Below are 26,794 nucleotides of genomic sequence, written 5' to 3'. Positions count from 1 at the left end.
TCTTTTCATAAAAAACCGAAACAGAACAGTATAATTGAGAACCTTTACACTGAATTAACCTCTAACAAATATCCTTAACAAAATGGAGTTGGAATTTTATAAAATGTGACCCTGGTACCAGTTAATAAAAGCTAGATAGATTTTTTTTTATACCAGTAATTTTAATTAAAGTGAAATAGTAACTTGAATATTTTTTACTGAAACATCCTATAAAAAGAAACATCATCTCCAAACACTTCTAACCCAGAAATGAAATGGCTCTATTCTAATGAATGGGAATTTTATAATCTATGATAGATAATACTTTACTTTAGAAGACTCAAGGTTAAATGACCACATATAAACTATCCCTCAAATATTTAAATTCTTAATGTCTAATGTCAAAAATATCCCATGAAAACTTCATTTCTAAAGATTATACAGACTTAAAGTGGACTCCTACCTTTACCAAATCACACTTCCCATATTTGAGCTAAGTGGAACAAGAATTTAATATCTCCTCAAACAACATTTGGTCCTACTGCTTCCAAACTACTGCAACCAAGATTCCAATAATCAGAACATTTGCTGTATTCTATAGGCATATAAAGTGTTTTATTTAGGCTGTTTCCAAGGATTGTGCTTGAAAGGTTTTGCGTGCAGCATTCAAGCTTATCTTAATGAACACAGTCTAGTCTTTGAGAGATCATGTGTCGTCAAGGTCTGCAGAGTTTTCATTGTCATTTGCAACAAGAGCTTCTCTGTTCTCATAAGTCCAGAAGCCATTCAGATCGATGAGAATGGTGGTGACTGTGTCTCCTTGATTACTGTTGATTAAATCCTGGAGAGAGATTTTCAAAGGATCCTTTGGTTTAACCATGTCAAAGATTTCATCCTGCGAGAGAGAGAAAAACACAATGAAATCTGGGATCTGATCCACTAAATTTCTATTATACAGTGCTGTGAAATTCAAGGCTGGCACTTGAGCTTATGTAAAATTTTTGTTCTAGTTTTTTCTTTTCCAGTTCACACACAGGCAACCTCCTTTTGTCTATGTACAATCATAGAATTTTACTGGAAGATTCCTTAGGTATGTGATAGCTATCCCTCATCTTTTTTTTTTTTTTAAGATTTTATTTATTATTTTGACAGAGCGGGGGTGGGGAGGAGAGCACAAGCAGGGGGAGCAGCAGGCAGAGGGAGCGGGAGAAGCAGACTCCCTATGGAGCAGGAAGCCGGACACCGAACTTGATCCTAGGATCCTGGGATCATGTGACCTGGGCCGAAGGCAGATGCCTAAGTGACTGAGCCACCCAGGTGCCCCACTCTCCCTCATCTTAAAAGATGAGGGATAAACTCTGAGCTTAATCCAAACTACATAGCTGGTTAGTGGCAGAGTTTAATCCAAACTACATAGCTGGTTAGTGGCAAAACTAATGCAGTATTCTTTGAATACGTGTTAAGTATCTTAAACTTTTCTATTGTCTTCTAATTGGTGGTAATGTAAGGTCTTGCTTTAAGTGCAAACTCAGCTCCAAGTAAAAACATACATGCTTCCAAAGCCAAGATAATGACAAAGCTTCATTTCCAATACAGATGTCAACCTTTTATATTCTGGATCTAAGATGGGTGGTGGGTGGGAAAGGTTCAGTTTTAAAGAATTAGTCATCCAGAATGACAATGAAATTGTGCTAAAATTTACTAGAATAGATGGAAATACTTCTATATTATGAGGTATACTGTATGAGTATTTACAAGGAATTAGATACATGTTTTCTAATCTTTTTGTAGTAAAGTTACTCAGAGGATCCAGTGGCATTTAAGGAGGCAAATTACATTTTAAAAAGATTAGAACAATTCAGGGTGCCTGAGAGGCTCAATTGGTTGGGCATCCGATTTGATTTCAGCTCAGGTCATGATCTCAGGGTTGTGAGCTCGAGCTCCGTGCTTGGTGCAGTCTGCTTGTCCCTCTCCCTCCCCCTGCTTGTGTATGCATGCTCTCTTGATAAATAAATAAAATCTTTAAGGGTGCCTGGGTGGCTCAGTTGGTTAAGCGTCTGTCTGCCTTCAGCTCAGGTCATGATCCCAGGGCCCTGGGATCGAGTCCCGCATCGGGCTCCCTGCTCCACAGGGAGTCTGCTTTTCCCTCTGCCCCTCCTCCCACTCGTTCTCTCAATCTCTCTCTCTCAAATAATAAATAAATAAAATCTTTAAAAAAAGATTAAAACAATTCAGGTAAATGAAATGTATGAGCTTTTAATCTTGTATGTTTATGAAACTTCCTTTTCTAGGTTAGTGGCAACTTAAAATTACTAGTTCTTAGGTTGCCTGTCGAATAGTTTCAGATTTGTCTCATTTATATTAAACCAAAATAGCCCTTTATCTTACACTTAATTAAAATTGGATGGGTTCTTTCATTACATTACTTAAACTGAACCTGAATCTGTACTAGGTACTATAGGTTTTTCACAGCTGGTGACTGCAAAATGAAGCATTAGCATGTGTTTCAAATAGTGCTAGTTTTCATATTGTATGATTGATGGCTCCTTAATAATACAAAAGCAAGTAAGACCTTTGAAGGAGTAGATTTAAAAAGTGCCCAAACCTAAATACAGTTGACCCTTGAACAACACAGGTCTGAAATGAATGAGTCCACTTAGACATGGATATTTTTGATAAATACAGTATACTGTAAATGCATTTCCTTTTCTGATGACTTTCTCAAGCTCCATTTTTAAGAATATAGTATGTAAAACATATATAAAATATGTTAGCTATGTTACTGTTTATGTTGAGGCTTCCAGTCAACAGTAGGCTATGAGTAGTTAAGTTTTTGGGGGAGTCAAAAGTTCTACATAGATTTTTCAATTGCATGGGGGAGGGGCATTGCCCCTAACTCCTGTGTTGTTCAAGGGTCAACTGTAGTTACCAAGATTAAAAAATCATTTTACACTGGAATGGCTGCCAAAGGACTGCAGGCTATATTGATTCTCTTCATTTTCAATCAAAGTGAATGAATGCTTCCAATGAAAATACAATCTGACAATGCTAAAATCATAAACTATACAAATTATTAGTCCAAGTGTGGTCTCAATTGGTTCAGAATAAATAACAGCAAATACTTGATTCGGTTCAGTACTTCATAGTCATGTTTCTTTCATACAAAATTTCACTTAATATAGATGATTATCTGGTATTTATATTATTTTTTTAAAGATTTATCTTAAGAGTGTGTGTGCATGAGCAGGGGAAGGGGCAGAGGGAGAGAGGGAGGGGAAGCAGACTCCGCACAGAGCCCGATGTGGGCTCGATCGCAGGACCCTGATATCATGACCTGAGCCAAAACCAAGAGTCAAACTCTTAACCAACTGAGCCACCCAGGCGTCCCAACTGGTATCATGTATATTAAAATTAAAGGTAAGGGGCGCCTGGCTGGCTGAGTTGGCAGAACATGTGGCTCCTGATCTCAGGGTCACAAGAGTTCAAAAGCCCCACATTGGGCATAGAGCTTACTTAAAGAAAAGAAAAGAAAAGGTAACCTTGACATCTTGAAATGAAACAGGATCTTGTCCATGGATTTTCATTAGTTCCTGTATGGCCTGTAGGGGTAGGAATAAGTCTGTAAATAAAAAATATACCACAGCCCCCCTTCCTGTCCCATGGCCCCTTTCTAGTCCCATGGCCTTTCCTATCAGACCACAAGGTTTATCATTTCAACCACTCTTGTCAATATTCTCAACTTCCTTGACCTTGCTTCACATCCAGTCAGCAAAACTTAATGATTGGTGTAACCATCAACCTTTCTAGATCTATACCTTGCTATTGAGAATTCCAAAAAAAAGTATACAAGGCCACAGATTATTGCTACTATACAGGAATGGTCTCCAGCCTCAGATGGGCCTTTACATGACCTAGCAATTATTCTGCTATGCCTGATCCTTGCTTTTCCAGGAATGCTGTTCATACCTTCACCATTCTTTAAGACACCCAGTCTGCCACCTCTGCCTCCCCCCTATACTTTGCCTTGTACTTGACAGAAAAAAAAAATGGAGGTAAGCCTCCCTCAAATTCTCTTTTATAACCTTTAACAAAAAAATAAAACAAAAACACTAATGGAAGAAACTACTGTGATCCAGTTGGATTAATAAGTATTGTAGGCAAGAGTCATTCACTAGCAAATGTGAAGCTTAAAATTCGTGGTAAACAGTCAAGTAAATATGTTGCAGGTGGGGTGCCTGGGTGGTTCAGTTGGTTAAGCGACTGCCTTCGGCTCAGGTCATGATCCTGGAGTCCCGGGATCGAGTCCTGCATTGGGCTCCCTGCTGAGCAGGGAGTCTGCTTCTCCCTCTGACCCTCCCCCCTCTCATGCTCTATTTCATTCTCGCTCTCAAATAAATAAATAAATAAAATATTAAAAAAAAATATGTTGCAGGTGCCTACTCTGTATGTGGTGCCACGGATGTCAGTGTGTGTATAGGTAATCTCTTTGAAGTAGGTGAGAATCTGAGCGTACTCACAGCCACTAGAGTAGTAGACCTGGAGATACAATCTAGAGTGCACCCTCTAGGCCGACCTTTATCACTGGGATACTGATGTACAAAGACTCTACGAACAGCTTAGGATTGTAGGACTCAGCACCAGTAAGTATTTACCTTAACCCATACAACCAAGCCTAAGTACTTTGATAAAATGCATGTATAAAATATTTTAAAAACAAAATTTCATATTCTAAGAGAAGGTACTGTAAAGAAGTCTTTATGAAAAAGGGTTGTGTGTTTAATTTCCAAAAATACTTACTCTTCCTAAAACTGAATTTTCATTTAATAGGTCTGCCTAAAGTGGGGCATCCCTATGATGGGTTGGTATCATATTCTCAGATTAGCCACAGATTCAATTTTTAGAAAATGTATCCTAATACTGCGATTGTAATTTATCCTAATATTTGTAGTCATTACTACCTAGGAAATCATGGAAGTTTTAGGGAATTTAACATTGAAACTATGAATTTTACATACTATGAAACTCAGAAACCAAATAGTTATTTTTAAAGTATCACAGAATTTTAAATGGAAAAGGAAAAGCCTCTGGGGAAAAATGTTTTACGACAAAGGTGAAAATTTCATTTTTATTGTTTATAAAAAGCCATTTCTTCTTACTGTTGTCTTAACCATATAAAAATCACACGATCTTCTAAAAACTAGCTATAGAAATAAGGTAACAGAAGTACTACTGTACAAAACTATTCCACCAAATAGAAAAGTCACCATTCAAATTTAGGAATGAGGGCGCCTGGGTGGCTCAGTTGGTTAAGCGACTGCCTTCGGCTCAGGTCATGATCCTGAAGCCCCGGGATCGAGTCCCACATCCGGCTCCCTGCTCGGCAGGGAGTCCGCTTCTCCCTCTGACCCTCTTCCTTCTCATGCTTTCTCTCATTCTCTCTCTCTCAAACAAATTTAGGAATAATTTGTCTTAAAAGGGCAGACATTCCTATTTTTACACCTTGTGCATCTGAATGCTTATCAGATAAGATTAGAACTCATCATGTTATTCTCTGAGACCACTTAAGGCACAAAATAAGCATTTCAGCAAATCTGTTTTCATGCTGAAATGCAGCATACAATAATTTTAAAATTATTAAAATACTTTTTATTTTTTACAGCACAGCATTTAAAAGAATCTACTACTAGCAAAGCCTACAAAACTTCTACCTTTTCTGAACTGTTTAACTGAAGCTTCTGAAGGATTTTACACACTAGTTTATGATCACCAAAGCACAGAATTTCTCATGTATGTCTGTATCTCCAATGGCCAGTATAGCCCCTCACACATATTTATACACTTTGATGTCCTACAACTAATCAAATCAGCTCTGATTTAGTCTATATTTTTTTAAAAATAGAAAAAAACAAAACTAAAAGGAGACTTGATTTCTTCTAAAATCTGTTAGTAAATTGGGGTGTCTGGGTGGCTCAGTCGGTTAATTAAATGTCCGGCTCTTGATTTCGGGTCAGGTTTCAATCTCAGGGTTGTGAGTTCAAGCCCATGTTGGGCTCCATGTTAGGCATGGAGCTACTTAAAAAAATATTATTAATAAAATCTGTTAGTAAACCTTTTTGTTATATTTAAACATCACAAATTAGATAAAATTGTTACTAAGTAGGTAATTTAAATCAAATAGTGTATCTTAAGGAACAATGACTCATTTACACAAATGAGACTTACCCTAAAGAAGTAATTAAGTGAAAAGACATTCAGATATCCTTTGTTCTCAATATCAAGTAATTTGAAAATATACTGCAGAGCAGCAGGTTCTTTTCGATTTTCTAACGCAAGAACAAAGTCCAGGTAGGTCTTATAGTCCTAGAGAGAAGAAAATGACATTAGAAGCCTTGTTGGGAATTAACTTTTCAAGTGAATATCTAATGATTTGAAGCTATTTTACAAAGATGGCAATTTTTTTAATTAAATTCAATTAGCCAACATGTATTTTTTAAAGATTTTATTTATTTGAGAGACAGAGCGAGAGAGAGAGAGAGAGAGAGAGAGAGAGAGAGAGAGAGATCTTGAGCAGGGGGAGGGACAGAGGAAGCAGGCTCCCCGCTGAGCAAGGAATCCAATGTGGGTCTTGATCCCAGGACTCTGGGATCACGACCCGGACTGAAGGCAGATGCTTAACCAACTAAGCCACCCAGGTGCCCCTCAATTAGCCAACATATAGTACACATCATTAGTTTCAGATGTAGTGTTCAATGATTCATCAGTTGCATATAACACCCAGTGCCCATCACATCACGTGCCCTCCTTAATGCCCATCACCCAGTTACCCCATCCCCCCACCCACCTCCCCTTCCGCAACTCTCCGTTTGTTTCTGAGTCAAGAGTCTCTCATAAAAATGGCAATTTTTTAATATGAAATGAGATATCCATTTGTATACTTAATATTGGTTTCTAGAAATTCTATATAGCAGTTAATCTGTATAGGACAGTTTTGGGGACATGGATCATTTTCTTATGAGAGAGTTGCTGTCTTAAGGAGTAATTTTCTTTTATTATGCCTCTGAAGTGGACAGGACAGTGACTAAGCTATTGTACAATGCTGCTAAATTAGTATCTTCATTTCAGCGTGGTCAGTTTGGAAAAAAAAAGGTTTATCTGGAATGAATAGATAGTATATTTGAATAGTATATTTAAATAGTTATTTTGAAATATTTAAACATTTTAAAATCAGATGATTTCCAATAAGAAGTCATCTTAAAACCGGTTAATTATACAGTGAACTGAAACTGTTGCATCTAAAAAAAGGCAAAACACAAATAAAAGCTAGAAAGACATGAAGAAAACAAAGCTTTCTCTACAGAAAAGGGATACTCATTACTTTTTTTGCATGGTAAAAACACTTTGGAGATTCCACTTAGAAAAAATTTTATATTCTTGGAAAGCTTCTTTAAGCTAAGATGAAGAATTCTTTTTTTTTTTTTTAAAGATTTTATTTATTTGACAAAGAGAGACACACCGAGAGAGGGAACACAAGCAGGGGGAGTGGGAGAGGGAGAAGCAGGCTCTCCGCGGAGCAGGGAGCCCGATGTGAGGCTCGATCCCAGGACCCTGGGATCATGACTGGAGCTGAAGTTAAGTTGTTAAGCAGATGCGTAACAACTGAGCCACCCAGGCGCCCCTAAGAATTCTTCTTTGTATAAATTGTAGTATAAAGAGCTAAAGAGATGCAGCCTTGTCACGGTCTAACTCCATAGTTGTAGCCTGTTTTCACCAGAAGTCATTAGTACACTACAAGCCCCTCACTGTCGCCTGTAGACAGCTGTAGAAGTCACAAAGCAGAGTTTCTCCCCCTTCCCCCCTTTTCCTATACTGCTGGCTAAAAATGGTGTTATTTAGAAAACTGCTATTCAAGCTAAGTGATAAAACCTAAAACCCCAATTCTCTTCTGACAATACGACCATTTCTTAAGTGTCATTGGTTTGGTAATTTATCACATCCTTAACACATGTTTTTAATAGCAAGGATGGTGATTTTTAAAATGTTAGACAGAATTTCCTTAAGTATTTTGCATTGTTGTGATAAAAGGACAGGTGCATGTTAATCATTAGCTACTAATATAGCCACTTACAGAAAGTAACACAACCTGATTCTTAAGATTTAAATCACGGCATTTGTGGTACACTATCTGATCTGGAAATTTAATGAACGAACCATCTATATGGAAACAATCAATAGGATTTGCCAATTTTTCAGATTCCCCCCCGCCCCCCGCCACTAATCCATACTCCTTAGGGGAGGTGGGCAGGGGGGATGGGCTAAATGGGTGATGGGTATTAAGGAGGGCACTTGTTGGGATGAGCACCGGGTACTGTAGAAAGTGATGAATCACTAAATTCTTAATATTATACTGTATGTTAACTAACCAGAATTTAAATAGAACTTGAAACAATAAAAAAAGATACACTGATAATGAAATGAACAAAATATTAAAATTTTATATTGGTCCTGAGTCCATATTTTTTAATAGATTTTTTATTTTTTTTTAAAGATTTTTTTAATTTATTTTTTGACAGAGAGCGAGAGAGGGAACACAAGTAGGGGGAGTGGGGGGAGGGAGAAGCAGGCTTCCTGCGGAGCAGGGAGCCCAGTGCCCTGGGATCATGACCTGAGTCGAAGGCAGACGCTTAAGGACTGAGCCATCCAGGCGCCCCTATTTTTTTTTTTTTTTAAAGATTTTATTTATTTATCTGACAGGAGAGAGACACAGCAAGGGAGGGAACACAAACAGGGGAGCAGGAGAAGGAGAAGCAGGCTTCCTGCAGAGCAGGGAGGCTCCATCCCAGGACCCTGGGATCATGACCTGAGCCGAAGGCAGACGCTTAACGACTGAGCCACCCAGGCGCCCGCAGTCCATGATATTTTTAAGCAAATTTACCTTAAGATTAAAGCCCCCCAAATTCACAATTTGATTAGTTCAGGCTTTTAAAGATACTGATATAAAAATAATGCTGTATCACATCAAGAAAAGGGTTTGTGGAAACTGTGGGAGCCTAAATTTTTAAAACTTATCAGAAATTTAAACTACTACCATTTCTCCATCATATGTGAGACACTCCTGGAAAACGCGATCTAAGAAGACATTGGTCATAGTTGCTGTTCCATAGCGGGACAGTTCTTCTTTACTGAGCATACCATTGTGATCCTTATCAAGATTCAAATACTGGCCTTGGGAAGAAAAATGATAAAAAGACATTTATGACCAAAATAAAATTCTGATTAGAGGACAAAAGAATAAACACAAAAAATTCTTTTTATTGGTTAATAGTTGGATTTTCTAACTATAATAGGGTAGTGCCTTAAGATCAGCTATCCCTGTACTCTCTATCACAACAGCTCTTAAGCTTTGCATAAAGCCATGGTGTTTGGGCTATTTCCATCATTATTTGTTTTCAGTTTGCAACCTTTTAGAACTTTCCTAGGTTTCAAAATTAGAGAGAGATGGGGTCAATAAAAAGCGCTCTTGAAAAGCAGAGAACAAGGATGCCAAAATGAGTCAGAAGAGCACCCAAGAGAATAATGTGGCAGACTAATGAAATTAAAGGAAAAAGCAAACAGTCCCTAGAACACTTGCCACTGTGGACGCTGATAGCAGTGGCATTTTATCCCAATGCAAGATAATAACTGATGTCCATAATGATGCTCCTGAGTCAACAAGAAAGGATCAAATTACATTCTGTATGTTCTATTAAAGAGTAAGAAAATGACAAGTAAATTTTAGTAATCTAGAATACTAGCTCTTAAAGTAATTAGAATACTTTCTTCCTAAGGTAAATTAGCCTATGTATAAAACTGTCCTTTGAATGTTAATTAACTGAGGAATGGATCATTCAAATTTTAGCATTATGATAGGAACCATACCATATACCCTTAGGGCAGAAGGTGCAGAAAACCAATTAGTTTCTTGACTCTCCTTGGACAGTTCCTCATCCCTTAACTAAATAAACACAGAGATATAATTAGAAAATAGTAACTGTCAAGTGGTATAATTAAGTATTTAAAAAAACATATTTACCTCCAATAAATCATCTAGGAAGCTGCATGCTAAAATATCTTGAATTTTAATCTTCCCTTTAAAGAACAAACACAATTTCATTTTTAAGAAAAGAGGAACTCAATTTTATAAAGATATTATTTTAGAAGAGTAATCACACAATTGATATTTTAAAGCTTTGTATCTTTCATCAAGAACAACTCCCCAGTATATTCCATATCAGGGATAGCAAATCATATCAGAATAACTGGCTTCTTAGGACCAGAAGGAGCCATTAGTTATCCAGTTTATACACCACTTTAGAGATGAAGAAACTAAGAGGTTAGGTGACATGTCCACTGTCACACAGCTGGTTCTAGTTGGTGCGAATAAATCATAAAAGATCTTTATATATTAAAGGCAATGGCATAGTAGAAAAATAAATGACGTTTTCAAGACTTTAGTTATTGAGATTTAGAATAATATCCTTATAATATCTAAGATTTTCTTTTACCTGTTCTTAGAGGGTCTAAAAAGAAGAAGAACTTCCTAACTGCTGTACAAACATAGAAGGAGTAAAAAGACTTTTCCAGCCCATCTAATTGTGGCAAAGTAGGGATAAGTTCCAATATGTAGTTTTCTAAATCCTGAAAGAACAAAACAAATCAAAACGTTAAAGTGTTAACTGTCTTGATCTTGTTTCTTTGTTAGATACTGGCATGTTCAATTTCAGTCCTAAAAATTATTCAGCATTAATAGTATATTAATGATAAAATAAAATCATAACTATGTTAGTGGTAAAACTTCTATTGTTTTGCTTTTTATTTCAATTTTAACATTTGTGAATAAGCAATATATTCTGCATAATTCCAAATTCAAAAGGAACCAAAAAGGGGGTGCCTGAGTGACTCAGGTGGTGATCTCAGGGTCCTGGGATTGAGCCCTGTGTTGGGCTCCCTGCTCAGCGGGGAGCCTGCTTCTCCCTCTGCCCTTCCCCCTGCTTGTGCTCTCTCATGCTCACGCTCTCTCTCAAATAAATAAAATCTTTTTATTTTTTAATTTTTTTAAAGATTTTATTTATTTGAGAGAGACAGAGATAGCAAGAAAGAGCACAAGTGGGGAGGAGAAAAATTCTCACCTACCCCCACTCCATTTTATACTCCCACCAGCAATGTGAAGGCTAAACCAACAGCTCCCAAATTGTGCCCCCGGAATGCTTCACTTAACTCACAGGGGTGCAGCAGGATATTAAAAAAATTTCAGGGAGACAGTGACATCTGCCAGAGAGTACACAATAGATGTGGCTATGAGCTAGAGCTATGAGCTCAAGGTAGTTCACATTTTCAACATTGACGGAGATACATGCTTTTTGATGACATCAATCTTTGCAAAGCTAGGTTCTTGATGGTTGCTGTGATGAAGTATCACATGAAAGTTAGTGTGGAACAGGAAGTGAGGATGACTGTCCAATCTAACTGCCAGGTTTGACTGGCCATACAGTGTGCTCCATGGGCACAGATTCCATTAGTATTTGTAATTTAAGAATGAAGCAAAAATATTACTTACTTTCAACTTATGTGTATTTTTTTCAAATGGCTAATATAATAATAATCTTAGTGAATACTTTCATAAATTGTTTAGAACTAACTAATAAATGGAACTGGTAGATATTTCTTTTGACTTAGAGGCACTATGCAAAAATTACTGAGATATTAAGAGCGGTGTGAATTGAGAGTTTGGGAAATCATGGCCTATTTTATATTCCCTTATTAAAAACATTATCAAACTTAATGATCTTTGTCAGCCTGAAAAATTTCTGGCCCTAACATTTATAACACTCATGAATAACCAAAAGTTTTCCTGTTTCTTCAATGATTTTTAATTTTTAAATTAACCGGATTTTTAATCCGGTTAAAGCACTACAATTTCATTTTCTCCTTTGGAAAGCTATTTTTAAAAGCTGGAAAAAAAGAATCTAAAAAGGAATTTCTGTGGCCAATATATATTTTTTTGTGGTCAATATACATTTTAAAAGACTTTTAGTAATACATTATTTGTAAAAACAAACAAAAGCAGAGAAACAAAAACAAAATAATCACCTGTAATCCCAACACACAGTGATAACTACTATTAACATTTTGGTGTCTACAGTAGTTACTGAAGTGGGTTAATACTTACAGATTCCCGAAGGTACCCTTGTCCAGCAACATCATATAAACTGAGTCCTATTCTTGTCTGATGAAGCCAAACTGACAATAAATAAGAAGATGAAATGTAATTTTAAGATCTGTCCTTTAGCATATGTATGGATAAAAGGAGTTAAACAGCTAGGTTAGAGGGACAAACTAATAACTCTACAAACCTACTTCTTCACACACATATTACTTATTCAGTAACCCCAAAATTGTATCAAAATATACCATAGCATTAATGGCAAGTACCAACAATTCTTACCCTGCCTAAAGCAACAAAGTTGATGCTCTTGAAAATATTCTTTACCCACTAAACTTGGTGTTCCACCAAAAAGGGACAGTGGGTGTAATGTTATGCCTTCAGTGAAGGTGCATTTATTCTTATTCTACTGAGGTTAATTACTGTGACTAAATATTAAAGATGGTACACATAGGACTTCACAGATCATTATGGAACAATGGGCTCTTTAACAGTTCAGTTTTTGGGGAGTCAAAACTTATACTCAAGATTTTTGACTGCATGGGAGGTTAGTTCCCCAACCCCTGTGTTCTTCAAGGGTCAACTGTATATTGGTAAAATAGAATTACCAGTGAATTAAAATAATTTAAATCATTATACATTAAAACTCTTGGTTCAGCTTCTGATATATAGCTCTTAGCTAGTATCTTTAGGATACATGTTTTTGTTTTGTTTTGTTTATAATAATAAACCCATATTTATGGTAGAAAATCTCAGCTCCAGTAAATTCCTCCAGGAAAGAACTGGAATAATAAAAAATAAATCTGGGTCAAAAGGTAAGAAATTCTGCTATTCAGGGGTGCCTGGGGGTGGCTCAGTCAGTTAAGCATCGACTCTTGATTCTGGCTCAGGTCATGATCTCAGGGTCCTGATATCCAGCTGTGTGTTGGGCTCCCTGCTGGGCATGGAGCCTGCTTGGGTTTCTCCCTCTCCCTCTGTCTCAACCCCCACCTCCCAACCCTGACTCATGCATGCTCTCCCTTTTACAAAAAAAAAAAGAAAAGAAAGAAATGCTATTTATTCAAACTTACTAAGAGAGTTGTTTCACATGGAATACTGTAAAAGCATGTACCAAAACCTCCTTGATTCCCAGATAGAGGAGTTTAAGAATTTTATTTATTTATTTTTTATTATTTTTTTAAGATTTTATTTATTTATCTGAGAGAGAGAGAGAGAATGAGAGACAGAGAGCATGAGAGGGAGGAGGGTCAGAGGGAGAAGCAGACTCCCCACTGAGCAGGGAGCCTGATGCGGGGCTCGATGCGATAGAGGAGTTTAAACACAATGAAAATGAAATCACCTTTTCTCATGACATAATTGAAGAACTGCATGATAGAAATTCTTCCATAAGAGTCTGTATGAAGGAGTTTAGCAAAGACTTTCGCTGTGAAAAACTGCCTAAGGAAAGGAAATAAAGATTAAAATCATCTGCCAACATAGCAAACATACTGAATTAGCAAACAGCATGAATTCAAACAATTAAAAATCAAAATGAAAAAAATCAAAGTGAGAACCATAGTTTAAAACCTAAAATATTAAGTCATACATCTTTGAATTTTATTGCCTTAAGAATGAGAGGCTAAAAAACCCCAAAAAGAATGAAAGCCTAGGGGTGCCTGGGTGGCTCCATGGGTTAAGCGTCTGCCTTCGGCTCAGGTCATGATCCCAGGGTCCTGGGATCGAGCCCCGCATCAGGCTCCCTGCTCCACGGGAAGCCTGCTTCTCCCTCTCCCACTCCCCCTGCTTGTGTTCCTGCTCTCACTTGCTCTGTCAAATAAATAAAATCTTAAAAAAAAAAAATGAAAGCCCATACTGTTGTATATAAACGTACTATATATATAGTTGTATAGTATATAAATACGCTATTATAAACTATTATTTCTTTTAATAACTTCATACCAATAATTTTCTTGACTAAATAATTTTAAAATTTCATTAATAACTGAAATGGATTCAAACTGTCACATGACTGACATATTTTCATTGACATTTATTTCAGGCATTTAAAATGCTTAACATAACATACTCCTTTGTTAATTATACTTAAACTTACTTGCACTTTGGTCCAGCTTTTTCACCAACCTTCAAAAAATTTTCATAATTAATCATTGCTTCCTCTCCAATCATAGGTGGTGTCTGGTGCTTATCCAGCAAAAACCATAAGTTCTTAGGAGAAGTATAGAAATGAAGATGTTACAGTTAACAAAACAAAATTTAACATCAGCTAAATGTGTTATTTCCATTAAAATGATAGTCCGATAGCAGAGATTTAATATTAAGATGAATCTCATTCCCTATTATCCTTTTGATTACTAATAACATAGTACAAATAGCTGGTGTTTATTGAATGCCCAGGTTTAAAGTTTTCAATATATGGTACTTCTTTATTTTTTTAAGGTTTTTTTAAATTATTGTGTACAATTAGTCAACATATAGTACATCATTAGTTTCTCACGTAGTGTTCAACGATTTATTAGTTGCATATAACACCCAGTGCTCATCACGTGTCCTCCTTAATACCCATCAGCCGGTTACCCCATCCTTCCCCCCATGGTACCTCTTTAATTCATATAACTATGTGATGCAGATAGATACTGTTATACGTACATAACATGAGAATTGAAGCACAGAAATGTTAAGTCCATTGCCCAAGGTCACAGAGCATGGCTAGGATGTGAACCCCCAAAATTTGACCCTATAGTAGTAGTTCTCAACTTTGGCCTTACATTAGAATCACCTAGGGACTTAAAAACAAAACAAAAAAGACACCAAGATCTTGGGGAGACGGTGCCCAGGCAAGTTCTGTAGCTTATTTTGGCAGGAATCATTGCTCCAGGGACTGTGCATTCACCCACTCTGCAGCAGTGGCTCCATTAAGATACCCTGAGATCCTGTAGGACTTTAGTACAAATAAAGAAATGGCTAACATCCAAAGCAACCTTTAATCCTATTCTTACCTGTAATTCTTCATTATCTAACAGTTCTCTGCTTTTCCTCTGGAGAAAGACAGCTCTGGATTCCTCTCTTAATTTTTGTAGTAAGACTTCATCTTCAGCTGGCAGCTAAAAATACACTAGAGTTAATTTCTACACTTAAATTCTAGACTATTATTGGATTATGTAAAATATATTTGGCCTCATAAAATTTCTACATTATTGCATTACTTCAAATTACTTTTTGTATCTCAGTTTTGCTTAACTTCAAGTTATCATTCATTTAAAAAGTTCATTTAACAAAGAGATCCACAGAGAATTCAATGTTCAGCAAGGCCAGATCCCTGCCTACAAAGAACTAATGGTCTAGCCCAAGTTTCATTTTATATTCTTAGAGTACTCTTTCCACTATAACCTCAGACTGACATAGAATTAAATAAGACTAACTGAAGATACATGGTCTTAGCAAAGTATGCCTTTTGAGCTTGAATGACCTTACTTCTTGGAGATTGTCAAGCCAGGGTCTATTATGTTCACCTCCTAGGCAGAGGGTCTGCCCGCTGGGGTGATTTCCATAAACAGGGCTTTAAAATGACTCATTCCAGCTCAACCTCAAACAATTTGCTTCGAGGATTTCTTCTTGGTCGTCTATATCTCTGCCCCATTAAATGTAGCTAAGTAACCACAGTCCAAATTAGTTCTTTCATTTCCAAGAACTAAGATGCCATCCCTCCCATCAAAAGGAATGGAAAAGGAGGAATCATAGGAGGTAAGGCTGGGGCTGAGACTGTGATCCTGCTCCAGTGGCTAATCAGCCAAGGAGAGAAGTGGTAACCAAAGATGGTAGGTGGTTTCTCCAAAGGAGTGGGAAGACAGAGAGAGAAGAAATAGAACATCCCACAAATCCACATCTGCAGACAGGAAACCATGTGGGATCTAGAAGAGGTCACAGAGAGAAGGAAGAGACAGAAATGGGGAAACGAGAATTCCCTCAGGAACCACAGGGGAGAGCAAAAGGTTGGTACTGGAAGTACAGGAAAGTTGGGTCCTTGGTTCAGAAATGGGGTCATGTCAACATCTAAGGGCTGTTTCTGGGTAAGATACTATTTCATAATCCTGATTAAATGAGATCATGAATATAAAGTGCTCTGAAGTACATCAGCACTCAATAAACATCAATTCCCTTCCTGTTCCCCCAGACTATCAAAAATTTTCAGTTGTGTAGTGGACTCTCAGAAAGTGTGAAACACATAAAGCAGGAGAAGTACGTATGAAATGATCCCATTGTATTAAACATACGTGTACACAAAAGTATGGAGAAGGATTCATGTAGAAATATTTACATCTCTGTGCAATGTTATGGGAAAATATCAGCTGTTTATTCTCTTTTCCATGACAAACAAGGATTAGTCATAGAATTCTTTTTTTTTTTTTTAAGATTTTATTTTTAGGTAACCTCTACACCCAACATGGGGCTTGAACTCACAACCCCAAGATTAAGAGTCACACGCTCTAATGACCCTGGGGCAGCTAGGCGGCCCTAGTCATATAATTCTCAAAAGACTGGGAAACAGTATTACAGAAAGGTTTCCAATAAAAATGGTTCACTTGGAAAAGGTTTGTACTTGAAGAAATGTTACAACTATCTAGATAATTCACTTATATTAATACATTGCTCCTAAATGGAAGTAAAACAATGTTTACTTTCTTTGTAAATAATGTTATAATTGAGTTTAGAAGGTAGCAAGTTTACCAGACATTCAGCTAAAATTTCACAGTTAACTTTTCTATAGTGGTCACATTTTACATAATACTAAATAGGTCTTATTCTTTTCAGTAGCCTTCAATTTCAGCTGTAAGTAGCTTTCTTAAGGTCTTCCTGTCTTCTATAATCTTTCAAAGACTTCTTTATGGTTTCAGCACAAGGAAAAATAAGTATAACTCTTCAAGTTTTCAATTTTAATCTATTTTTCAGTTTAACCTTGAGCAAAATGTATTACACCTTAGAACATGGGTAAAAGACAAAGTTAAAAATGGTGATCAGCCAAGTAAACCTAAGTTTTATAAAAAGCCTGACACACGATCCAACAGAATACCCACTACTAATATCCGTAAGAAAAAATAGGAAGGAAAAGCCTATAACTCAAAGGGGGCCAAGTAACAACTTTGTGTTCTTATACCAATTTATATCAAAACTTGAGATTTTATCAATTCCAAAACAATGAGATCAACTACAATGAAAGAATATATAAAATTTAAAATATAACCTCTATTCATTTATATAAAAGATTGTGATCCCATTTTAAAAGTTAACATTTCATTTATAAACTCCCTGAGACATTTGCTTAGATACCACTTACCCTGTAATAAAAGCGGGGTATGGTCTTATAGAATTCCTTTGTGTTTTTTCTATCCCCTTTCCATTCTGAGTAGTATTTGGTAAACAAATCCATTTCTTCATCTTTTAATTCTTGTTCACTTTTTTTTTCTGGTAACAATAGATTAAAAGGGGAAAAGCACTTTCAAAATCAATATTTTTACTTGTTTTTTAGTGAGAGAGAAGAGGTGAAAGGGGAGAGAGAGAGAGAGATAATCTTAAGCAGGCTCCACACCCAGTGCGGAACCCAACATGGGGCTCAGTCTCACGACCCTGAGATCATGACCTGAACCGAAATCAGGAGTTGGACACTCAAACTGACTGAGCCACTCAGGCACCCCTTAAAATCAGTATTTTTTTACTATGGGGTATTTACAGTGCAAAAAAGACATTCAAAATTGTGCTTATACACTGAACATCTATATTAATTTTCTTGAAACACCAAGAATCAAAAGAGCCTCCCCTGCATCTTCAACGACATCTTAGTTGCTCCCTCTACTCCTTTTTATCACTATACTTGTCTCTTCCTCAAGTCACTGTCTCTCTTACGGACTTGATTCATTCCACCAAAAGTACTTACTGAGCACCTACTATGTATAGAATACTGCTAGACTCGAGCTAGTGTGGTGAGAAAACAGACGCAGCCCTTGACCTCATGAAGTTTCAGCTTTGCAATCCCTGTACCTCTACCTAATGGAAACCCCTTCCCTCTCAGGCTGCTTTTACCCTCCAGCCCGCCTACTGCTGGCCTACAGCTGTCTCATTCAGTCAGTCCCTCACACTGTTTATTGACCACAGCAACTGGCGCACAGTGTTCTTCGCTCAAGGTCCTGCAATTGTCTAGGAAGGATAAATGTTTATGAGTAATCGTGACCCCTCAACTCTGAAGAGGGGTCACCTCTGTCACTCGGTTCCAGGGCAAGACCACAGATCTTATCTGCTCCTAAATATACTAAACTTAAATATACTCTCAAAAAATTTTTCTCCTTCTGGTTATTCAAAACCTGCCATAATACCTACACTTCAGCCCTCACTGAAATCTTCAAATCTGTGATTTATTTTCCTCTTCCTGGTCTCACTTCCTTCCAACGTGCCCTATAGCTGTTCCCCTAAACCTCTCTTATGCCTGCATTTCTGCCACATGTGCCATGTTAATTTTTAACCTTAGGGCACACTGTTGATTCTCTTATTTTCTGGCCATTTCTTTTTTGTTAATCTTTCTTCCGCATTTCAATTTTCGCAGTTTGACTTCTGAGTCCCAAATGTCGCTAACCCAGACAATGCTTTTGAACTCTAAACTCATACATTCAAAACAAAATATTTTCATCCTCACCCTCCAACATACCTAAAATAATCTTCCCATCCCTCACCTTACTATTCTTCTAATTCCATATTTCTATCCCAATTAATGGTATTCATCCAGTCACCCAAGTCCAAATCCCAGGAGTCATTTTGATGATTTCACTCATTCTTTTTCATTCAACTATTCTAGGGACACACAATTATCTGTATGGGTGGACGTGTACACATGTGTTGTGTCCATACCTACATACGGCTTTCAACAGTGTCAGGGAAAGCCTCACTGAGATGAAACTGAGCAAACAAACTGAAGAAAGCAAGGAAGCATGTTATGCAGATAAACGGGGAAGTGCATACCAGGCAAAGACACAGCCAGCACCAAGGCCTGAAGACAGGAGTGTGCCGACACCCGGGAAGACAGAGGCAGCCAGTGCGCCTGCAGCAGAGTGAGCCAGAGGAAAAGAGTAGATGAGGGAAGGCAGATAACGGGAGTCAAGGCCATTAGGTCATTAGAAAGACCCTGGCTTTTATTCTGGTGAGGGAGAGAGCCACCAGCAGTAAGTAGGAGGCTAATGCAGTGGCCTGGATCATGGTGACTGCAATGGAGGTGGTTAGGAGTAAATATTCTGGATATATTTTCTTAGTCTCAGGATTTGCAGACACGCTGCATGTGGGTATCAGAGAAAAAGAGCAGTTGAAGATAACTCCAAAGGTTTTGACCTGAGCAGATGGGGAAAGTTACAAGTGAGCAAGTTAGAAAGGATACCAGGAGTTTGGTTTTGGACAAGTTAAGATTAAAATACCTATTAGAACCAAGTGGCCATGTCAAGTAGGCAATTAGATATATGAATCTGGCATTTGGATTTAGGAGACAAAAGGAAATACACAGTATTTAAAGCCGTACGAATGGCTAATTTCACCATGAAGGGTAGTGTAGATAAGAGAACAGAAGCTGAGCAAGGACTTACTTAGCTTTGCGCACTCCAATGCTAAGTTGTTGGAGAGAAGAAAACAAACACTGAGAATGGAGGACTCGTGGGGTGGGAAGAAAACTAAGGGAGTATAACTCCCAGAAACCAAGAGAGGAAAGTATGTTTAGGGGGAGAGTGAACTATCATATCCCTGGCAGGGACTGCCAGCAGGTCAAGGAAAATGAGCACTAAAAACTGACCACTGGAACAACAATGGAGATCACTGATGATCTTGACAAGTAGTAATTACAGCGCAGATTTAATCAACAATTCTTTTAACAAGCATTGCTGTAAGGGGAGTAATGAGGCATAGCTAGAGGTAGAAGTTAAGACAAAGTTTTTTTTTTTTTAAAGATTTTATTTATTTATTTGAGAGAGAGAGCATTCTCTCTCTCTCTCAAATAAATAAATAAAATCTTTAAAAAAAGATGGAGTATATTACATGGAGTATATTACAGCATGTTTGTCAGAGCTGATGAGAGGCCGACTCCCCGCTGAGCAGGAAGCCCGATGCGGGACTCGATCCCGGGACTCCAGGATCACGACCCGAGCCGAAGGCAGTCGCCCAACCAACTGAGCCACCCAGGTACCCAAGACAAAGTTTTATAAAGCAAATTTACTTCAACAGAATACTTTTTTTGACGGCAAAAAAAAAAAGGAGTGAAGAAGAGGAGAAAGTACAAGTACAGGTGACTTTTTTGATAAGTTTTCCTGCAAGAAGTGCAGAAAAATGCAGCAAAAGCTGGAGGGAGATGTGAGATGAAATGATTTTTCTTACATGGAGTATATTACAGCATGTTTGTCAGAGCTGATGGAAATTACTCATAAAGACAATTATTTTAGGTATGTTGGAGGGTGTTCTCTAGGGTGAGAGAAATATCACCATGTTCATACACTGATAGGGATGCCTGAGAAAGAAAAACTGATGCAGGAGAGAGGGGACAACTGCAGGAATACATCTGTGAGTAGCAAACATGGGATCTAGCACACCAGTGAAGAAAACAGCCTTAAGTACAAGTTGTACAACCAAAACGATTTATTTATTATTTATCATCTCTCCCAACACTAAAGCTTAAATTCCACAAGGACAAGGATTTTTGTCTCTTTTGTTTACTGCTATAGCCTAGAACAGTGCCTGACACATAACAGGCATGCAATGGAGTGGGTATTTACCCCAAAGATACAAATGTAGTGATCTGAAGGGGCACCTGCACCCCAGTGTTTATAGCAGCCATGTTCACAATAGCCAAACTATGGAAAGAGCCCAGATGTCCACTGACAGATGAATGGATAAAGAAGATAGGGTGTATATATATACACAATGGAATATTACACAGCCATCAAAAAATGAAATCTTGCCATTTGCAATGACGTGGATGGAATGAGAGGGCATTATGCTAAGCGAAATAAGTCAATCAGAGAAAGACAATTTTATCTCACTCATATGCAGAATTTAAGAAACAAAACAGGAAATCATAGGGGAAGAGAGGAAAAATAAAACAAGATGAAACCAGAGAGGGAGACAAACCATAAGAGACCCTTAATCATAGGAAACAAACTGAGGTTGCTTGAGGGGAGGGAGGGTGGAGGGATGGGGTAACTGGGTGATGGACATTAAGAAGGGCATGTGATGTAATGAGCATGGGGTATTTTATAAGACCGATGAATCAATCACATATCTGCACCTCTGAAACCAATAATACGTTACATGTTAATTAATGAATTTAAATAAAAATGTTTAAAAAAATAAAGCAAATTTACTTCAACAGAAATACTTTTTTTGACGGCAAAAAAAAAGGAGTGAAGAAGAGGAGAAAGTACAAGTACAGGTGACTTTTTTGATAAGTTTTCCTACAAGAAGTGCAGAAAAATGCAGCAAAAGCTGGAGGGAGATGTGAGATGAAATGATTTTTCTTACATGGAGTATATTACAGCATGTTTGTCAGAGCTGATGGAAATGATCCAGTAGAGAAGAAAAATTTGATGATATATGAGACAGAAGATAAGAACAGAGTGAAATCAGTGAATAAAAGAAAGGGAACAGGATCTGCTGTTGGACTGGAGGAACTGTCTCAAATAGGAGCATGGACAGTTCATTTTGAATGGTAAAGGCAGAGTTTATGGGCATCTATGATGGGGAAAGGGCTAATAGAAATGGTAAGTGGGAACAGGCGAGGTTTTTCTTTGCTTCGACTTTCTCAAATACATACATAAGTTTATCAACTGAAGATAAGGAACAGGTAGCACATACTGGAGAACTGGAGGTCTGGAAGATGAGAATTGCCTTAAGAGTGCAGGACAGTGAATATCTAGGGAAACGCGGAATATGTGTAAATGAAAAACTGAAACACTTTAGGTTAGTGGACATGAATTCAAAGTGAGACCATTTACCACGGTTCCGTTTTTCTCCAGCCACTTTTGGCTGCCCTGAGGGCACGTGTGGAATAAGAGAGTTTTAACCAGGCTGGTTAACAAGCAAGTGTGAAGGAGTAGGAAAAGAATAAGGAAAAATAGATGATTAAATCTAAAACGGATAAGGAGGGAAGTCAAAAGTGTGTTAGTAAAACGGCGTTGTAGTAGGATCGAAGGTTGTAGTAGGATCGAAGAGTTGTTGGAACCGGGGTTCTCAATCATCCCTCAAAAGCCTTGGTCAAGGCCACGTAAGTGAGTGCTAAAGTAAGCTCTTCATTCCCGCAATCCTTTTCCCGGGAAGTGTGGGTCAAACCTCTCAGTATCCCTAAATCACGTCCCCCCGCCTTTGTCAAGAAAGCTTTTATAGAAGCGGAAAGTGCGGCTCCCAGTAGCTGCTCGTTCCCGATCTCCCCCTACCTCCAGGAGTTTAGGGCCAAACTATCTCCGCGAGCAGTCCCTCCCAAACTCACTGTTGGTACCTGTGTTGGGCGTCGCTAACCGCCGGCGAAGAATTTCTTTCCAGTCCATGGCTGACTCCCGCGCAGCAGCTTCTGCATTTGCTGTTTACTAACCGCTCCACCCCCTACTAGCTCAGACTGCAATCACCGCCCAGCCCCGTAAATGTCAGGAACGCTCAACCGCCATCTTGGACTTGGGCGGAAGTCGGCTAACCAGGCAAAAACACATTACAGCTACTGCGGAGAATACAGCGATCATGTTAATAGAGGGGAAAGCCGACTTGAAACAGATGGAAAAATGATTCTCTGTAAGGCAGCGCCCAACTTCACCAAGTCCAATCTTAAAGGTACAAGTCCAATCTTAAAGGTACAGGACAAGGAAGACCCCGTTTTTATTTCTTTAACTTGGGACTTTGGCGCGCGTGTACCACGTGATTCGGGAGACCTATGGCGTTTCCGGCCCGAGGAAGAGTTTTTTTTTTTTTTTTGTTTCACAATTTCTTTTCATTGCTCACTGCGGATATCTAAAGGCCCTAAAGTTTCCCTGAACATAGCAGACGTTTTCAACAGCCCCTTTTGCCACAAACAGCTTCAAAATTGTCTTTTTATCGCCGTCAGGCCCGGCGGAACGCCTCCGCGAGGTTCATCACGCCCCGTAGCCGGGGCCCTCGCGGTGCATTGTGGGCGCGGTAGTTCGGCCGTGCTTATGGTTGCCTTAAGCGTGAGTGCTGAGGTGAGTTGTTGAATGGAGTGAACTTCGTTTCTGATCGGTCGGTACACGGCCGGCACTGCCCTTCGTGGACCTTCTTTCCTTACCTGAATTGTCAGTTCGGCTCTCTCCCCGCCTCTCCCGCCCTCATATCATCACCTGACGCGTTTGGCGGCCTGAGAGGATTGTTATGCCGGCCCAGGGCTCCTAGATTTTGGCTTTTCGTCGTTGTCCATGCTGCTCCTAGGTCTGGGGTTGGGGACACCTGGTAGCCGTTTTCGACTTTGCGCCCCTCCTTCAGCAAGGCTCCCATGGGATTCTAACTCTTTTTCAAGGGCATTTGTGATCCACGCGAAGCAAACTGGACGGACCTTCTTGTGCTTTTTCCTCAGGTTCACAGATTGGAATATATCAGGCACCGGAGGATTCCTGCCCTGTCCCGGGGTTCTGGGACTTGCGACCGAGGTCGGATGTCCCGGGATGGTTGTTAATGGAGAGAACTCAGCAGGCTTCGTTGTATTAAGTAGCCTCAAAAGCAGATCCTTGATTTGTCTGTGAGAAACTGAAAATCATCTTTTAAGAAGTTGTGCTTCGATTCTCCGCCCACACTCCCAATTCCTTAATTATGTTGCAGAAGTAGGGGCTTTTTTAACGTCTATCTGGTGCTGATCTCACTGCATGATGTTGGCTTTCTGTTTCACTGGTGTTCGAAGCTTTCCTAAGCTTTGGAAGAGCAACCCATACCTTGGCCTAAGCCCAGGACACTCTTATCTCTCTCTCTTTCTCAAAGACTGTTATGGCATCCGGAACCAACAGAAGTGGTTTTCTGTTAAAACAGTGTCTGCACAAAATACTAAAGCAGTGAATCTGCTGACTGCCAAGGCCAGATATCTCAGGAAAAGAGGTGAAGGCAGTAATATGCAAGTTTCTTCTGAGTCCCACCTTTTTGCAGCTGGAGCGGCTAAGAAGAGATCAGAGATGAATCCTCATAAGGAAGATCATGCCTTGCCACCTGTGAGGAACAGTATTCAACTCCCAACAAAACCTTTGAATTCAGAAGAGTGGGATAAACTCAAGGAAGATTTCAAAGGAAAGGCTAAATTTGAAAGTTGGATCATTTCTCAAATGGCCCACTCCCATAGCTCTGTAGATGTGGCCAAATCTCTGTTAGCCTGGGTAGCTGCAAAAAACAATGGTATTATAGGCTATGATTTGCTGGTCAGGTATTTGTATCTCTGCGTCTTTCATAAGCAGACATCGGAAGTTATTGATGTCTATGAGATCATGAAAGCCAGATACAAGAGATTAGAATCTGAAGGGTATACTCTCCTCATCCAGGGATTAGTCCACTCAGACAGATGGAAAGAGGCCTTGCTGCTGTTAGAGGATGTCAAAAAAGTCATGATCGCTTCAAGAAAGAACTACAATGACTGTATAGAGGGAGCCCTCCTTCATCAAGATGTAAACCTAGCTTGGAATTTGTATCAGGAATTGTTAGGTCATGATCTTATTCCTATGATGAAAACCTTAAAGGCATTTTTTGATTTTGGAAAAAACATAAAAGATGATCAGTATTCAAACAAGCTACTTGACATTCTTTTGTATCTAAGAAATAATCAACTGTATCCTGAGGAATCATTTGCACAGAGTATAAAAACATGGTTTGAGAGGTAATTTTGATCTTTCTTTATATGTACGTTTTTATTTTAATACGTCTACCTAAAAGCAGCCACCTCCTTTTTTTGTTGTTGCTGAGAATTACTCTATTCAGATTATACTTCTTTCCTTCTCTCAGATTTGTTTCCCTTTAAAGACAACATTTTGGGACGCCTGGGTGGCTCATTTTAAGCATCTGCCTTCAGCTCAGGTCATGATCCCAGGATCCTGGGATTGAGTCCCACATCCGGCTCCTTGCTCAATGGGGAGCCTGCTTCTCCCTCTGCTTTCCACTCCCCTTGCTTGTGCTCTCTCACTCTCTCTCTGGCAAATAAAATCCTTAAAATTTTTTTTAAAAATTAAAAAAAAATAAAAGACAAAATTTTCTTTCTCTTTAAAAAAAGTAGTAGCATAAATAAGTTCTATTCTCCATCGCATTAAAGGGAAATTATCAAGCACTTGTATGTTTTCATGTATTTTTTGTTCTTTGTGGAAGGATCATCTGTTTTTTTCTGAGGTGTTCGCCATGTACTTACAAATAGCACTTGTGGCTGGAGTTCATAGCAAGAAAACTGGAGCTGTCTTTGGGTCATATTAGTATTTAAGAAGTTCTTCTGAAGCCTAGTGACTGGTATCTGTTTAATCTATGCATTTCATTAACTTGGATTGTTAGAGGAGATGGGGAACCCTGATCAGACATGATATGCAAGTGTTAAGAATGGAAAATCTCATTGTTCCAGTTCATTTTGGATCTTTCCTTCATCCAGCTGCTCTCTCCAAGGCTCTCTGCTTTCTCTTTGCTTTTATTCATGTTAGTGGCTCTGTGCCTATTTATTGCTTCAGTCTTTTTTTTTTTTTTAAGATTTTATTTATTTATTTGACAGACAGACAGATAGCAAGAGAGGGAATACAAGCAGAGGAAGTTGGAGAGGGAGAAGCAGGCTCCCCACCGAGCAGGGAGCCCGATGCGATGCGGGGCTTGATCCCAGGACCCTGGGATCATGACCCGAGCTGAAGGCAGACTCTTAACGACTGAGCCACCCAGGTGCCCCTATTGCTTCAGTCTTTTATTCACTTATTTCTTCACCACTAATTTGTTTCAGGCTCTTTTCCTAAAAACTTACTCCTTTTCTGTTTTTCTCATTTCAATTATATATTCTCTTTACAGATCTTTGAAGTAGCAACCATGCTTAATTATCTTATTTAACAAATTTATTGAATGTTACTGGAGGGGCTAAGTTGTGAAAATCTTGAATGCCAGGGATTTTGGATTTTACTCTGTTACCTTGGAGTAGAGTTTTAGAAAGGTAACTGCCAACACACACACACACACACACACACACACACACACAAAGGTTGGAGAGGGATTAAGATTGGAAATAAGATCTATTTGGAGGCAATTGTAGGTTTGAATGAGAGATGATGAGATCTTGAGTTAAGAACTAGGGAAAGAGAGAAGGCAATTGAATCAATAGAAGCTGATAGTAGTCTATGTAAGAGGAAAGAAAGGATAAGTTGATTGAGCAAATAAATCAAGTAGTTTTGAATGCCTCCATTTGGCTAGGCACTGTGGGTGTTTGGTGATATAAGATCTATTATGATGGCATTCACAACCTAATTGGGAATATAATACTTGACAGTTTATAGTAGTGCATAAGAAGATAGTATAAGGGAAGAAATTACTTTGGGGAGAAACAATCTCTGGTAGCTCTATGGAGAAGGTTAGAGTTGCATTTGATTTATAGGTTACACTATTAATGTC

The 26,794-nt window shown here is 38.5% G+C and overlaps 2 protein-coding genes across 3 annotated transcripts in view; one reads left to right on the top strand and one right to left on the bottom strand.

Annotated features, from left to right (window-relative positions):
• Window positions 1–572: 572 nt before the first annotated feature.
• PPP2R3C (protein phosphatase 2 regulatory subunit B''gamma) lies at window positions 573–22,819 on the bottom strand. 2 transcript variants are annotated; one of them, XM_027570786.2, is made up of 13 exons: window positions 22,689–22,819; window positions 17,511–17,638; window positions 15,175–15,279; window positions 14,271–14,383; window positions 13,518–13,615; window positions 12,185–12,255; window positions 10,521–10,653; window positions 10,049–10,104; window positions 9,895–9,970; window positions 9,065–9,201; window positions 6,202–6,339; window positions 3,519–3,578; window positions 573–874 (listed from the first exon to the last, which is right to left on the bottom strand). In XM_027570786.2, the coding sequence occupies exons 1-13, from the start codon at window positions 22,735–22,737 to the stop codon at window positions 686–688; spliced, it is 1,353 nt and encodes a 450-aa protein (XP_027426587.1). In that variant the 5' UTR covers window positions 22,738–22,819; the 3' UTR covers window positions 573–685. The 2 variants fall into 2 exon arrangements, with proteins under 2 accessions (XP_027426587.1, XP_027426588.1); XM_027570787.2 differs by lacking the exon at window positions 3,519–3,578.
• Window positions 22,820–23,391: 572 nt separating this feature from the next.
• The window catches only part of PRORP (protein only RNase P catalytic subunit), a 132,096-nt gene continuing 128,693 nt past the window's right edge, over window positions 23,392–26,794 (top strand). The window contains exon 1 of the mRNA XM_027570782.2: window positions 23,392–25,046. Within this exon, the coding sequence (XP_027426583.1) occupies window positions 24,055–25,046 (992 nt within the window). The 5' untranslated portion in view covers window positions 23,392–24,054. The remainder of the gene's footprint in view (window positions 25,047–26,794) is intronic.

The sequence above is a fragment of the Zalophus californianus genome, chromosome 6, assembly GCF_009762305.2.
Source record: "Zalophus californianus isolate mZalCal1 chromosome 6, mZalCal1.pri.v2, whole genome shotgun sequence".
Lineage (NCBI taxonomy): Eukaryota > Metazoa > Chordata > Mammalia > Carnivora > Otariidae > Zalophus > Zalophus californianus.
The sequence above is the reverse complement of the archived record's forward strand: the minus strand, read 5'-3'. Positions and strand labels throughout refer to the sequence as shown.